Source organism: Aotus nancymaae, unplaced genomic scaffold (genome assembly GCF_030222135.1).
Source record: "Aotus nancymaae isolate 86718 unplaced genomic scaffold, 86718_ANA_hifiasm-v0.15.2.pri h1tg000036l, whole genome shotgun sequence".
Classification (NCBI taxonomy): Eukaryota; Metazoa; Chordata; class Mammalia; order Primates; family Aotidae; genus Aotus; species Aotus nancymaae.
In genome coordinates this window covers 38698405-38715448 of record NW_026988450.1, presented here as the reverse complement: position 1 = coordinate 38715448, position 17044 = coordinate 38698405, and the positions used below count along the sequence as shown (strand labels likewise).

The window sequence follows — 17044 nt, the reverse complement described above, 5'->3', positions numbered from 1 at the left end:
TCCCCACATGTCAAGGGTGAGACCAGGTAGAGACAACTGAGTGATGGAAGCAGTTTTCTCCATGCTGTTCTCGTGATAGTGAGTAAGTTCTCACAAGATCTAATAGTTTCATAAGGGGCCCCCTTCATCTGGCACTCATTCTCTCTCTTGCTGCCCTGTGAAGAGGTGCCTTCCACCATAATTGTAAGTTTCCTGAGGCCTCCTTTGCCATGCAGAACTGTGAGTCAATTAAACCTCTTTTCTTTATAAATTACCCAGTCTCAGAAATTTCTTCATAGCAGTGTGAGAACAGACTAATACAGATGGAGAAAGGAAGATAGCCAAAGCATATGGGTCAGTATGGGTAAAAGGCAAGGGCCCAAACAACATGCAGAATTTGGGAGCCTACAATGCCTTATTTAGTATGACTGTGTACTATAAAGTATAAGAAGAAGGTCAATGGGAATTCAAGCTGTAAAGGAAGGCACATGTTTATTGAGCATCTATTATATGCAGGAACACAAAGAAAAGCTGCACAAAATCAGTTCTTAAAGGACACGAGATGGAAAGTTTTAACAAGATAAAATAGTCCCAGCAAAACAAATATTGACATTGTACAAATGCTGCCAAAATATTCAAGTTCTCATCCTTTATTTCCAACACCACCTGACCTTAAAAAATGGTAATTATCTCTATTCAGACTAAGATTCAGCTTGTGAATAAATATTTCTATCTCAAACTAATGTGTATTTACTGATTTAAATATTTAAAAATGCACTGGGACTACTGAAAGAAGAGTATAATAATTCAGCTCAACAAGCATGGAGCACCAGCTATGGACCAGGCCCTTCTAGGTACTAAGGATGCAAACATATGGTCCCTTCTCTCACAGAACTCATGCTCAAATTGGGACGTCAGATTGCTTAATATTATGAAAAAGCCGGCCATGCCCTGCTCTCTGCCTCTGCTATATTGGTATCTTATCTTCATTTTAGAATCTATTTATTAGAGTTTTCCCTCTCACTAGATTGGATTAAACAAACTTTTAAGGCACAGAGAGAAGGGAATGATTAAAGAGAAAATATCCCAAAGGAAGTACACAAAACACCACAGAAAAATTCTAACAACAATATAACTCAGGCATAGATATATAAAAATGTATTGTAAGTTTAGGGAAATATGGAACAGTTCAATGTAAATTAAAGCATAAAAATAAATGGAATAGTAAAAAAATTTAAACTCAGCTGACAATGAGAACTGTTCTATTTCCATCACTATCATATTCCTAGGACCAAGCACACATAAGGCATACAATAAATATTTACTGAATAAATAAATTAATTAACAATGGCCAGAGACAAGTCTGTTTAGAATGCCATAGTGAGTTCTGGCTTTTATTCCAAAGAGTGACCGGAAATGATCTGAGTTTTAGCTGGGGAATGTCATGAGCAGACTTACATGTTCTTAGAAAGATAATTCTAGTAAAAATGTGAATAAAAAATACAGGGGAAAGAGACTGCTAGCAAAGAAATATGCCATGATTATAGTAAGCTAGACAAGCCATGAAATGATGAGAACCCCCAATATAGCAAAGACAGTGGAAAAGTCCAATGGAGAACAAATTCAAAAAGCAATCATGGCTGGGTATGGTGGCTTATGCCCAGCACTTTGGGAGGCTGAGGCAGGATTTCTTGAGGTAAGGAGTGCCAAACCAGCCCTGGCAACATAACAAGACCTCATCGCTACAAAAAATTTTAAAAAATTAGCCAGGTGCTGTAGTCCCAGCTACTTGGGAAGCTAAGGCAGGAGGATAGCTTGAGTTTGGGAAATTAAGGCTGCAATGAGCTGTGATTGCACCACTGCACTCCAGCTTGGGTAACAGAGTGAAGCCCCGTCTCAAAAAAAAAAAAAAAAGCAGTCATACTCTGCTGAGAAAATGCCACTGGACCTGGCAAGTGCTCATGGTCTGTGTTAGTACTATTAACCTTATACAGTATGTGCAATAAAGGAATAAAGATGTGCTTATGAGAGGGCTTAGGGATGGCGCTGCTAAAGATCTATGAGAAAGCAAAAAAGCTATAGTCCTGTGGTGTCTAATACGTAGCCACTAGCCATATACAGCTATTAATTTTTAAAATTTCGTTTCTCTGTCATAGTGGCCACATTCCAAGGGTTCAATATCTACGTGTGGCTATTGCATAGTGCATATTTACAGAACATTTCCATCACTGCAGAAAGTTCCAAAGGACAGTGCTGCTATAAACGAATAGGACTTATCTGGAAGATAAAATTTGTGTCTCATGGTGAATCCAAGTCTTTGTTTTACTTTTCTCTGGATGGAGACCAGAAAGCAGCAATTTATTTCCCTGAGCCACCAAACTGTATTATTTATGTTCAGCAACAGAATTGACAAGGAAGTACCTACTTGCTCATGGCTTCCACGCCTGCTTTGGCAGAAGCACTCGGTACTACAAAACCTGAACCAGTCTCAGCATAGATAGTTGTAATAGCAAGAAATGCTCCTCCTGAAATTTTAAAAGGATACAGTTGATTAGCAATACAGTTATATCACTTCACATAAGGAAAACATGATTTATAAGAATAGGTTCTGATTCAAGAGGGCATAAGAAAACTGAAGTATTTTTTAAAACTTTGCTCACTCTAAAGTAATGAGAGAATAACCTAAGAAAACTGATATGTTTTGCTACTAATCTTGTGATTTAGGATGGCCCGGTCTGCACTTACTTGGAAAGTATGCCTGGCAAGTCAATACAAAAGCCCAAATCTCAGAGGCCTGCCTCTATTGCACCTTGTATAATCAACTGGGCAGGATTCCCATTAACTAAGTACTACTTGAATAAGAATAAATCAGAATTAAAATTAAACTAGCACGGACTTCTGCCTCTAGACATAATGAACTTACCCTTCTGCTGTAAACATCAAGAAACCTGAGTAAGATATATGCTACAATTATATACAGATACTGAACAGCAGGCAGGGAAGGACTGTGATCTCTGAAAGAAGGAAAATGAATAAGCCCTAAGATACCCCAGATTTTTTTCTAAAGGTACTATAGATGGTAGGATGAGGAGGAGGAACTCAAGCAGAAAATGGCATTCACACTGAGTTTAGAAGATAGAGATCAGTCTGGGAAGGCTGAGGAAACTAAGGTTTCTAAGAGTTCCTCCAAGGAGGAAAGTATGCAGAGATATTAATAGAACTCCATAAAGCTAAATAGAGTCCCACTGAGGCTTTAGACAAATAATAAGCTGTACAGGTTTAGTGTGAGATTCCATGAGGCCAGGCAAAGAACAACTACCAGGGAGCTCTAAGTGATACAATTCCCAGAGCTCACATAGGGCTGGGAGACATGTGAGTTCTAAGCAGCTTCATTGAACATTGAAGACTTTTAGTAGAGAGCTCAGGAAAAAATAATAATAATAATAATAATGCCAGCCAGGTGCGGCGGCTCACTCCTGTAATCCCAGCACTTTGGGAGGCCAAGGCAGGTGGATCATGAGGTCAGGCATTCAAGACCAGTCTGGCCAAGATGGTGAAACCCAGTCTCTTCTAAAAATACAAAAAATTGGCTGGGTGTGTAGTGGCACATGCCTGTGATCCCAGCTACTCAGGAGGCTGGGGCAGAGAATTGCTTAAACTGCAGGAGGCGGAGATTGCCATGATCAAGATCTCGCCACTGCACTCTAGCCTGGGCAACAGAGTGAGATTCCATCTCAAAAAAAAAAAAAAAAAACTTTGTAGAAGGATTAAATTGGCCCAAAAGCAAAGGCTACTATAGACTTGCTGAAATAAAGCTTTAAAATGACCCTTCACAATAACATAACGTTCACAGCAAGCAATAAAAAATTACTGCACATAAAAAGACACAGAAACCTAACCAGGAGAAAAATCATTAATCGACCCAGAGAAGACAGAAGTAGCAGACAAATAGCCTTTTAAATGCTATTACAAATATTTTTAAAGATTTCACTGAAAATATTAGCATGATGAGAACAGTGAAAAATACAAAATAGGAACAAATACGACTCCTAAAGCAGAAAAATACAATATCTAAAATGAAAAATTGAACAAATAAGCTTAGCTGCAGAAGAAAAGATCCATGAATCCGAAGACACAGCAATGTTAACTATCCAAAATGAAGGACAAATGGGGAAAAAAATCTGAGGAGAAAAACCAGTAGAACCTCATTGCCTGTGGAACAGTATCTAGCATTCTAACAAACATATAATTGGAGTCACAGAGGAAGAAAATGTACTTGAAATAAGGACTAAAAAAATTCTGAATTTGGTAAAAACTATAACTTACAGATGCAGAAAGCTAAACTATCCCAAGCAGGATAAACAGGAAAAAAAATATGTCAAGACATTACCATAATCAATAACTGAAAACCAGTGATATATAGATTCTTAATAGCAGCCAAATGTAAAAATAAACAATAAAAATACACAAATACAAATAAAAATTTTCATTGTATTCTGATCAAAAATAATGTAAGCTAGAAGACAATGGAGTTACATTTTTAAGATACAGAAAGATAAAAGCTTGTTAATCCTGAATCTCGTATCCATCAAAACTACCCTTCAAAAATAAAGGTGATATGAAGATGATATTATAGAGAAACTCATATTGCCAAAAGGAAAGATATCAGAAATGGTAAATAGGTAAATATAAAATATTTTTTCCTGTTTTCTAAATTCCTTTTTTAAATGACTGACTGTATAAAAATCAAAAAATCAGAAAATTTGGGTAGCCCACTTCTTAGAATTAGATACTACTAAAAAGTGACACTGTTTACACAGTGGTCAATAGTGTCTAGGACACAGTAGCTTCTCAACAAATTAACTGAATGAGGCCAGGCATAGTGGCTCACGCCTGTAATCACAGCACTTTGGAAGACCAAGGAGGCAGATTGCCTGAGGTCAGGAGTTCAAGACCAGCCTAGCCAACATGGTGAAACCCTGTCTCTACTAAAAATATGAAAATTAGCCAGGTGTGGTAGGGCGTGCCTGTAATCCCAGCTACTGAGGAGGCTGAGACAGGAGGATCACTTGAACCCAGGAGGCAGAGGTTGCAGTGAGCCGATATCATGCCACTGCACTTCAGCCTGAGCAACAGAGCAAGACTATGTCTCAAAAAAAAAAAAAACCAACCAACTTAATGAATGAATAAATGAAGACTTAAAAGGGTTATCCTTAGTTCCTGAGAAATCAGTGAATTTTTTACCTCTTATTTAGTCCTAACATTGGATAAGACAATACTCTAAGTTTAACATTTGCAAAAGAATCAAAAAAGTTTACATCTTTTACATAACAGTAAATACTTTAAGAAAATTTAAATTTGAAGGACTACAAGGAAAGTATTTTGAAGAATATCCAGATAAGTTTTTTCTCTGCTCCACATATTTAGTTTCTCTTTCTCTCAGCATTTTCCAGAGTAGAGAGAAAACTCAGCACATCCTGGGAAACATGGGGGTGTAGGAGGGGGCAGTAGTACCATTTTGAGGATAGGAAAAATAAGAATGGTTATGTTAGTCATTCTGGTAATTCCTTTTATATATCAAACAGCCTTTCAGATCACTGAAAATTACTTTGCTTCCAAAATCGTACTCTGTGAAAGAGGAGGGATGTAGAACATTAGTGGACTCCATTACAGTACATTGACAACAGATGCTAACTGCATCAGTCTTATAGCAAAATTACAAAAAAAAAAAAAAAAAAAAAAATGCTTTAAAAGTGACAAATACAAAGCAAATGCTCCAATGGAAAGTGCACTACCTTTCACCTAAGATTGAACAGATATGTTTTTCCAAGTGTGGGAAAGGAGTTAAGCCATTCTAATATAATTTAGATGCTGAAATGAAAGTTATTTTACTATTCTCTTTATCCCTTTAGGTTTTATTTTCTCAGCCCAGAAAATCTGGGGAGCCCACTTCTTAGAATGAGATACTGCTGCTTCTAATTCTCCTGAGTGTAAAAGGCAGGTAAAAATTGGAAACTGCACTGCTCCAATAGCATTAATGCCGCAAGGTGAAACAATTAGCAGCTGGACTTCAAAAAAATGAAAAGTGGTGCTAAAGCTCAAAGTAAAGAATTCCTAGATCCCCAGGGTTAGTCACATATAGTTTCCTTCTTGTACAGAGTCCCATTATTAATTAGAATAACTGCCCATGGAAAAGCTTTGTAAAAGGCAAGTTTCTGACAGCTCAGAGCAGACAACAGAAATGAATCTATATTATTAATGAGGTTAAGAAAATAAAGAAGAGAAGCAGTCAATGAAATAAATATTATGCTAGCCTATCCTTTGTTATTTTGAAATGGAAAAAAAGTAATAAAAGAACATCAAAAATCACATATCTATTAAAAAAAGCTAAGATATACATAAGATTATGTTCTAATTTCAAAAGAAGACTCAAAAGCTCTAAAATCTGTTTTCAATACAATGAAAATTGAAAGAATCACTAAACAATTTTAGTTCCAATGACCAACAGAAGGGGAGTAGTATAGTATACAGACACCTGGGCTCAGAAACCGAGCCCAGTATTTACTAGCTGTGTAGCTATGAGACTTTAGGGGAGTCACATCCCTGCTCTGGACCCTAGTTTTATCACCTGTAAAACAGAAACATAAGGCATGTTCAGCAAATGTCATTAGATTCTAAGAACTACTTGTTAATTCACTGCTGTTGTTGATTCCCCCTATTACTCTTCTGCTCTCATGCATAAAGTCTGCCATTTACTAGCTGTTTATTAATAATTTGGCAAGTTGTGTTAGGAAACATCACCAGAGTGGAAGGTAACTATATAAGCCAAGACTCCAACAGGCATCCCAGCCACCTAGTTAAATGGACATATCCAAGACTTTGGTGAACTCCTGTAGGTCAGGGCTGCTACACATGCTGAGCAGTGCATACGGGTGCCATATCTAATGAAGCATCTTTTACATCACAGATATTACATAATTATTTACTTATTTCAAAATTTACTGATTGTTCTGAGGGTTTCCTTTCTAACAAGATAAGAAATATGTGTGGGCAGAATGACCCCACTTAAAGATGCCATGCCCTAATTCCTAAGAACTGAATTTCTTATGTTACATGGCAAAATAACTTTGAAGATGTTAATAACGATTACAGACTTTAAGAGGAGGGCATTTCTGGGATCATCCAGGTGACACAGTCTAATCACATGACCCCTTAAAAACAGGTAATTGTCTCTGGCTGTAGTCAGAAAGATTAATTTTAAGGAGCAGGCAAGAGAGATGTGGCAGAAGGGAAAGTCAGTCCCCAAGCATGAGAAAGACATTATGGTATTGCTGGCTCTGAGATGGACCAGTCCCTATGTAAAGATCGGAGAGGTCCCTAGGAGATGAGGTGGCCCTGAGCTGACAGCAACCATGAAAATATAGACTTTAGTCCTACAACCACAAGAAACTTGATTCTTCCAACAACCTAAATGAGCTTGTGTGTGTGTGTGTGTGTGTGTGTGTGTGTGTGTGTGTGTGTGTGTGTATGGACTCTTTCTAGAGCCTCCAAGACGTGAGCTCTGCTGGGTGATTCCTTGATATTAGCCCTATAAGATCTGAAGCAGAGAAACCAGACAAGAAACTCTGTGCATTTACTTGTGAAAAACAGAATTATAAAATTATAAGTGTATGATACATTAAGCTGTTAAGTTTTTGGTCATTTGTTGTCGTGGTCATGATGGGAGACTAGTATAGTGTATTAGATCAACTTTCCAACAAAGGGAAACAAGGTATTTTAAGAAATTTTTAAAAAAATCCTTGTTTAACTTTACCTATCTCCGAAGGACAAAGTCCACATCACTTGGCCTCACCTTCTATCCCTCCAGGCATTATATGTCACATATAAGCAACACTGAACTCCTTGTACTGCCTAAATACACAACTGAGCTGTTGGTTGCAGTTCTAACTCTTCTACTATTATTGTTGGCAATTACTATTACTGACAATCACGGTAAGAAGACAAACTTCTCTGCCTTTTTGATGAGGGCACAGAGGATACCTGTCTCCCAGCCATTTTTCAATGACAGCCCATATGAAAATCTAAAAATCATTAATTCTCTAAGTTATTCAAAAAAGGACTATAACTTTTAAAAATTAGAATAACCCTATACAAATAATATTACCTACTAAGGAAACACTTTTCTCATTTAAACATTTAGTATAAATACATCCCTCAAGTAGGTTGCTATTTTTAAGTTTAATTCTAGTAAGTGATATCAGGGCTCTGGTTTTTGTTTTAATTATGGGTCAAATTTTAATTATGGGTCAAAACCTAAGTTTCAGATACTTGATGGTCCCCTTATAAAAGATGTGGTAAAAATACATTTATCTTGGGGGAAACTTAACATTTTCTTTCATAACTAACATTTACTGAGTACTAGTCTGGGTCAGGAACTATTCTTAACACCTTACAGACATTAGCTCATATAATCATTACAGCAATCCTAGGAGGAAGGATTTATTATTAACATCATTTTACAGAAAAGACTGAGGAACAGCAAGGTCATCTATCCAAGTTGATAGGACAAATAAGAATTAACCAGGATTGGAACGAGGCAGTCAGGCTGTAGAGCCTGCACTCTTAACTACTATGTAACCACTACTGCCTTGCCAAGAAATTTCTAATTATGTACTTAGAAAGAATAAATAATTCATTTTCAAAATTTTCAAATCACCTTACCTTTTACCTTATCTTCAAAAAACACCAAAAGGTACACAGTTGCTCTAAGAAATTTAAACAGATGAGGTAGAACTATTCTATCAAATAAGATGACTCTAGCAAAAAGTGATATTAAATGGATACTAATATAGCCTTAATAAATTTCAACTGATAACTAAAAATGTGTTTTAAAATATTCTTTAGATGCACTCACTGTTCTAGAAAAAACAAAATCTCTGGGCACAATACAAAGAAATGTACTCATGTGGTCCTATTATACTTGAAGCAACATACGCCTTGTACTCATACTACTGACAAATAAGAAAAGCCTTCTGCTATGCCCTACTCTTCCCACTTCTGAAACAAGGTGCATTGGCTTTAATTCCAGTTGATCATGTCAGTGACTGGTCATCTTTTACCTCTAATAGTAAAGTTGAAGGACATAATTGAAAGAAGTGTTAAGTATGTACTCAACTCACCTTCCTTTTGTAGGTCTCCTAAATGTTTCACTGTATAAACAAAGCACCATCTTTCTGTTCAGTGTTGAGTTAGGAAACGGTGGGAAAGGAAGGGAAAGGCTTTGCAGGTGGGGCAGAAGTAATGCACCTTGATGGATAAAAGAATTTCTAATGGATGGAAATTTGATGGAATAGGAGACTTACAACATGAAAAAATAACCACATGTAGCATGTTTTTAAGTGCTAAAGCAGGGGACCTCAACACCCAGGCCCCATAATGGTCCATTGCCAGTTAGGAACCAGGCCACACAGCAGGAGGTGAGCAGTGGGCAAGCCAGCATTACTGCCAGAGCTCCACCTCCTGTCAGATCAGCAGTGGCATTAGATTCTCATAGGAGTGCAAACCCTATTGCAAACTGCGCATGCAAGGGATCTAGCTTGCATACTCCTTATGACAATCTAACACCTGATGATCTGAGGTGAAATAGTTTCATCCCAAAACCACCCTCTGCCCCTTCCCCTGGTCTGTGAAAAAATAGTCTTCCATGAAAATGCTCCCTGGTGCCAAAAAAGCTGGGGACCACTATACTAAAGTGTGCATGCTAGCCTCTGAACTGGTAATCTTTCACTGAGGAGTGGACTAGAGCTGAGAATGGAGACTCTATGGCTCAGGGAAAGAATGATTCTAACTGGGGCATGTGTAAAGGAGCAGTCAAACAGGGGCTGTTACAGAGGGACATGAGACTGGATAGGCTGAGGGTGCTGCGTTACAGAGGACAAGGAAGAGTAACTGGCCAAGTACAATATCTATGGGTTTGAAAAAAGAACGTTTTCAAATTTATTCTTGTGTTTACAGTACACACATCAGGAACTCCCAAAGAACAGCAAAATGTTTAAAAATCTTGTGTTTTCTGACAATTAAATTGAACAATTATATTGAGCAAAAACAATATAGAGTATTTTATTTAGTTCAATGCTTCCAAGGCCTCTGGCCTTGAAAACTGTTTCTTCTCTATTGACTAAAACTGTCCTTTTTTTCTATTCTTTCTTTAGTTGGTGATTTACGTTTATTCTCTTCCTCTATCACAAGGCTGCTGGTAAGATTATTTCAGACATAATTCCTATAATACACATCCAATCCACAATTGGTTTTATAAACATTCCTTCATTACTTCCTTTTTTCCTCTTTATTTTACATGATTAATCTGCCTAGATAGTTGCTTTCACTTCACTCTTTCCCTTTCCCCAACACAACCTCTATATGGTTCAAGCTTCCTTGGGTTGCTTCTACTTCTTAGTCTTAAATTCCCTGAAGTTCTTAAAGTTATTTCTACCAAGTCTTTATATTAGTTGGGCTATCGGATGTCCATTCACATGTAAGAAAAAATACATGTACATTTGTAAAGCAGTTTATATTTTTCTTGAGGCTTCTACACCTAACATCTTGTTCTGTTACTAAATATTGGAGTAGTAATTTATTATAAAGTCAATTTTATAGATGGAAAAGCTGAGTAATAGTAAAATATTGTAACTCACTAACTGTCCAAGTATCAGGTGTAAACTAAGTGACTGACCATGACTAGAACAAAATGTCACAGTTCCTTCTTTTTCTTAACTAGACCACTTAAAACAACTAATTTTTTAAATTATATCAATTGTAGATTTTAATAGCGATAGTTAACACTTAGGTAATCAATAAGTCATAGTTTCTCATCTGTAAATGTGAGTATTAAAAAATTCACTTCCTATATTAAAAAAAGATTGTACCTCAGTTTCTACCCATGTCTATAAATGAGAATTAAAGAGCACTTGCTTTGCAAGGTCATTGCAAGTGTTAAATGAGTTAATAAATATTTAGCACTTATAACAAAGCCTGATACAAAATAAGCACTCAATAAATGTTAGATGTGAAAAAAAGAAAAAGGAAGTGTTTTATAAGATAAAAAAGAAAGGAAGGGAAGGAAGGAGGAAGGAAAGAAGGAAGTAAAAATAAGTGAAAATTTGGTTGAAATTAGGTCATGTCTTTATAAATAATATTTCACTTTCTTGCTTGTTCTTTATTCCAACACCTGTTATATCATATACCTTTATTTAATACAGAACTTGTAGCAATCACTATAGAATTCTCATATGTTCTTAGGTAGAAGGAATTCTAGCTTTCTAGTATAAAGTAATCCATGTGATTCAACAGCAAAGCTAGTCCAAAATCAAGTACATCTGAGTAGGCTGTCATATAGTTTTTCAACAATACATGCAAGAAAAGCAAAAAAAAAAGTTTTTTAATTAGTTTTCTCTAGATGGAATCAAAATTTATTTTTAAGACAATAATAGATATGACAACATTTTAACTTGAATGTTAAGTAATTTAAGATTCTTAAAAAAAAACTCCTAATATGAAGACTATCACACTGTGTCAAACACTTATATGTCTTTGATGCGGACACAAGAGGCATTTGTTGGATTCACGTTAAACTATCAATTTCACAAGGCAAGGCTGTAGCCAACATATGACCTGTTGGACAAAGCTGCCAGAGCAGGTGCAAAGGACGAGGTAACATCTGCATATAAACTTCCCTCAAATCCTAATCACTAAACTAAACAAGCACAGAAGCTAAGACGCTCAATAAAAAGTAACAAGTGGAAACTGACAAAGTGAGCACTAAGAAAATTTCAGCAAAACAAATCCAGCAATATATAACTAGGATAATATAGCATAACCAAGCAAGATTCAGCCTAGGAATGCAATGGTGTTTAATATTCAAAAATTAATTAATGTAATTCACCATATTAACAGGCTGAAAATATGACCATCTCAATAAATATAGAAAGAAGACATATTAATTGAAAGGCCAGTTGCCTCGCAGGGAGCTGGGACACACCCACTCCAGCCTTGCCAGGAGCTCGGACACGCCCACCCCCTCCCTGCCTAGAAACCACGTCACCACTCCACACCCACTCCTGCACTGAGCACGCAAATCTGCACTCAACACTGGCCTCTGAACTCAGCACCTAGCCGACCGTTGAAGAATCCTGCCAAAATTTAAAAGAAGCCCCGCCAGAACCTGCCCAATAGCATTTTGCCCTGTCCAGGTCCCACTCCCCCTGGGTGCCCGCTCACTGGAAATCCCGCCTACCTGCCAATGGCAGCTTGCCCCCGCCCACGTCCTGCTTCCCCACAACCAATCAAAACGCCTCCACTCCCTATAAAACCCCACTCCCTATAAAACCCCACACCGGAGAGGAGTCAAGCGCGACTTCTCCGGCCCCTCCTGTCGGACCGCAGAACCTCGCCCAGGAGCCGATTAAATTTCTTCATTTCAATAACTGGCCTCAGTTGCCTCATTCGAACCTCGCTTGCTTCATTTAAACCTTACATTAATAAATTCAATACCTATTCATGATTTTTTAAAAAAGCTATCGAGCAAACTAGATATAGAAGAAAACTTCCTAATACTGATAAAGGGTATTTATGAAAACTTACAGGTAAATCATAATTAATAGTGACAATCTAAGTGCCTTCCTCCTAGCATCAGGAGAAAATGTATTTGATTCATTCTTAATATGAGGAAAAAACAGGATGTTAGTTTTTACCACTGCTATTCAATATTTTACTGAAGATCCCATCCAGTAAAGTAAGGCAAGAAAGAAAATAAAAGGCTTTCCAATTGGGAAGAAAAATACAAAAACGTCTTTTTCTCACTAACAGTATTATCAATGTAGAAAATTTAAAGGAATCTAACCAAAAAAAAAGCTGTAATAACCATTAAGTGAGTTTAGCAAGCTCCTAGGGAAAACATCAATACACAAAACTCATCCATTGTATTTCTAAATACTACAAGAAAACAACTAGAAAATACATTTAGAAAACAGTGCCATTTTCAATAACACCAAAAATTAAAATATTTTGGGAGAAAGTTAACAAAACATGTGCAATGCCTGTGCAAACACTGCTAATAGAAATTAAAGAAGACCTAAATAAATGGTGAGAGGTACCATATGGAGAGATTAGAAGACATGATATTGCAAAAAATGTCAATTCTCCCAAGATAACCTACAAATGTAACACAAACCTGGTCAAAATCACAATAGTTAAAAAAAAAAACTATCAAGTCAACTCTAAAATTTCTATGAAAATGCAAAGGACACAGAAGACCCAAAACAATTTTCAAAAGAAATAAAGTTAGAGGAAACATACTACCTCATTTCAGGTTAATATCAAGCTAAAGTAATGAACACATATAATATATAAAACATACAATATATGTAAAAGTAAACAATCCCATATATTATGTGTTCATATATATATTATGAAGGCAAAATAATGATAGACATACAGATCAATGGAACAGAATAGTGAGTTCAGAAACTGACTCATATACATATATACACACACACACAAGTATATACATATACATATATACATATACATATATACATATACCTGAAAAGACAGTAAAAATACAGCATAAAAGATTAAAAGTGGTACACTTGCATGTGGCACATGTTGTATATGTTAAATGATATTCAACAATAGTCTGGGGCAATTCAATGAGGAAAAGAATGAATAGAGTAAGCAAAAAAATTAAGCTCAACATTTACCCTATACCATATGCACACATTAATTTAAAATGATTCTCTCCCCTAAATAGTAAGAGGGAAAACTATGAAACTACCAAAAATAAAACAATGGAGAAATTACCTGTGACCTTGTGTTAGACAAAGATTTCTTAGATAGAAAAAGCATAGAAGAAAAATTTTAATAATTCAACTTTTAAAATAGACAAGATTTGAACAGACATTTCATCAAGAATATATATTAATGACAAATAAGCACATGAAAAGATGCTCAGCATCATTTGTCACTATGAAAATGTAAGTTAACACCACAAATGAAAAACCACTACACAAACCTAGAAAGGCTGACGTTTAAAAAGCTTAACCATAGCAAGCATTTGGCAAGGATGTGGGGCAACTGCAACTTATACACTGCTATTGGGAATGCTATTGGCAATACGGTACAGCCAATTTAGAAAACAGTTTGGAAACTTAATCCAAATTTGAAATTTCTTCTGCTCATCAAAAGATACTGTTAAGGAAATCAAACAGCAAACCATAGGCTGGGAGGAAATATTCTAAATATATACTATATCTGACAAAGTAATCAGTAGAGAATATATAAATAATATCTACAAATGAGTAACAGACAAAATAATCGAATAAGAAATGGGCTAAGGATTTAAATAGATAGTGACTGGAAGGTAGCAAAGAAGAATCTTTGAGGGTAATGGAAATGTTCTGTCTTGATTGGGGTATGTGTGTCTAAGTTTATAAGTTTATCGAAACATAAATTTGTACACATTTAAGATCTCTGCATTTCACTATATGTAGATTTTACCTCAATTTTAGTAAACTATTGTAAAAATAATATGTTAAAGTTACATTATAGTAACTAGACATAGTAGCTCATGCCTGCAATCCTAGTACATTGGGAGGCCAAGATAAGATTTCTTGAGGCCAGGAGTTCGAAACCAGCCTAATCAACGTAGAGAAACCCCTATTTTTTTTTAAAAAAAGGTTGTATTATGGCATTGATTTACTTGTTACATTTTTTAAAAATCCACCTGTATTTAGGTTTATACTTGAGTTTTGTACTTTTTTCATACTAGTATATGAAAGAGCTTTGTAAGTTCTAAAACACTATAATGGTACATAAGTATTTCTGCTATGGACTAAAGGTTTGTGCCTCTTGAGAATTCAGATGTTGAAACTCTGTATTAGTACATTTTCATGCTGCTGATGGACAAACCTGAGAGTGGGCAATTCACAAAAGAAAGAGGTTTCATTGCACTTACAGTTCCACATGGGTGGGAAGGTTTCACAATCATGGTGGAAGGAAAGGAGCAAGTCACATCTTACGTGGATGGTGGCAGGCAAAAAAAGAGCTTATGCAGAGAAACTCCCGTTTTTTAAAACCATCTGATTTCATAAGACCCATTCACTATCATGAGAATAGCACAGGAAAGACCCACCCCTATGATTCAATCATCTCCCACAGGGTCCCTCCCACAACATGTGGGAATTATGGGAGCTACAAGATGAGATGTGGGTGGGGACATAGAGCCAAACCATATCAAACCTTAATCCTGAATGCGATGGTATTTGGAAGTGAGACTTTTGGGAGGTAATTCGTATTGGATTAGGTCATGAGGGTGGAGCCCCATAGTAGGATTAATGCCCTTATAGAAAGATAAGAAGATAGGAGATCCCTAGCTATGTGTAGACATCAAAGAAAGGCCATCTAAGGAACAGAGCCCTCACCAAAAACCTGACCATGTCTGTTGCTTACACCACCCAGTCTGTGGTAATTTGTTACAGCAGTCCAAACTGACTAAGACAATTATTTATGGCTGGGCACCATGGCTCATGCCTGTAATCCCAGCACTTTGGAGAAGCCAAGGCAGGAGGATCACTTGAGATCAGGAGTTCGAGATCAACCTGGCCAACAAAGCAAAACCCCATCTCTATTAAAAATACAAAAATTAGTCAGGCATGGTGGCATATGCCTGTAACCCCATCTAGTCAAGAAGTGGAAGAATCACTAGAACCCAGGAGGTCGAGGTGGCAGTGAGCTGAGATAACAACAGAGGGAGACTCTGTCTCAAAAAAAAAAAAAAAAAAAAAACCCAATTATTAAAGTCACTTCAACAAAATAATTTTCCTTTCTGTCCTAAAATTACTTCTTATTAGGTTTAGGAAGTACTTTTTTTCCCTAACAATCTAGGATTTGATGGAAAAATTCAATATTTATCCTATCCATATCGTCCATGTTCAGGCTCTTAAAACTCTGTATTAGTCTCTCAGTCTTTTGTGATTGCAAGGTCTCTCAATTTTTTAATAAAATTAAGTAGTCTTCTCCATACTACTATTTTTTTTCATTTTTATACATTAGATTCTCAGTGAGGAACGAACCTCACCATGATACTTTCAATATCCTTCCCAATAAGGACAACCTATTTATTTTTTTACCTTTATAGCTGTGAGAGTTCACTCAGCTAATGTCTTTGGAAGTTTCCTAAATCTTTGGTTTGTTTATAATTGTTCATTTTGCATCAGTGCTGCCTGACTAATTCTAGTTTCTCTGCCTTTCCTAAGGCCACTGCGCTCTTGATCCTCAGTCATCTGCTGTCCCCTCCGAGTCACCACCAATGCCTGCCCACAGCAAGTGAGCTTCTGTCTTCCAGCTTCTGGTACCTTTGTCTTCTCTGCTCTAACTTCGTAGATATCTCACCTTGGCTGACTTCCTAGATGCCATCATCTAACCTACTTCTGATCACAGATTACCACAGACTGCTGGCCCCTGAGCTGACTTCCAGGTTTTACACACACTAACACGCTTGAATTCCTTGACTGCCGATGCAGTACCAGAACAAATCCTTTAACCGTGTACTCCCCTCAGCCCAGTTGTCCAGGTTCTCCAAACTCTGTCATTTTATAGCATCAATAACTGACAGGAATCTTGGAAGAATAAAAACTGGCTTCTATCTTTTAAAAAGATATCTAATCTATTTTTAATGAAGCCCATAGAATTTTAATCCAATGTGATGCACAAAAATAGATCAGAGTCTATGTTAAAATGAAAGACAATAATGAGGAAAGAAGAGAGAGTCAGACAGAAATCGAGGGTCACAGACATGAGTGAGGGAAGAAATAAGACAATGAGGCAAAGAAGGACAAATAAATGAAAGAGACTGAGATGAAGAGAGAAACAGAGAACCAAAAATGAGGAGCTGACAGAGGCAGAGCAGTAGAGAATGAAATTGAGACATGAGCAAGGGGTAGGGAAAGAGAAAATCAGACAGGGGCAGAGACACAGGAGAGATACAGAGACCAAGGTTCCCAGGACAGAG

The 17044-nt window shown here is 36.7% G+C and overlaps 1 protein-coding gene across 1 annotated transcript in view; it reads right to left on the bottom strand.

Moving 5' to 3' along the window:
• Nucleotides 1-17044, bottom strand: part of DECR1 (2,4-dienoyl-CoA reductase 1) — a 41940-nt gene that overhangs the window by 7430 nt on the left and 17466 nt on the right. Inside the window, exon 6 of the mRNA XM_012465092.2 lies at nt 2405-2504. Within this exon, the coding sequence (XP_012320515.2) occupies nt 2405-2504 (100 nt within the window). The remainder of the gene's footprint in view (nt 1-2404; nt 2505-17044) is intronic.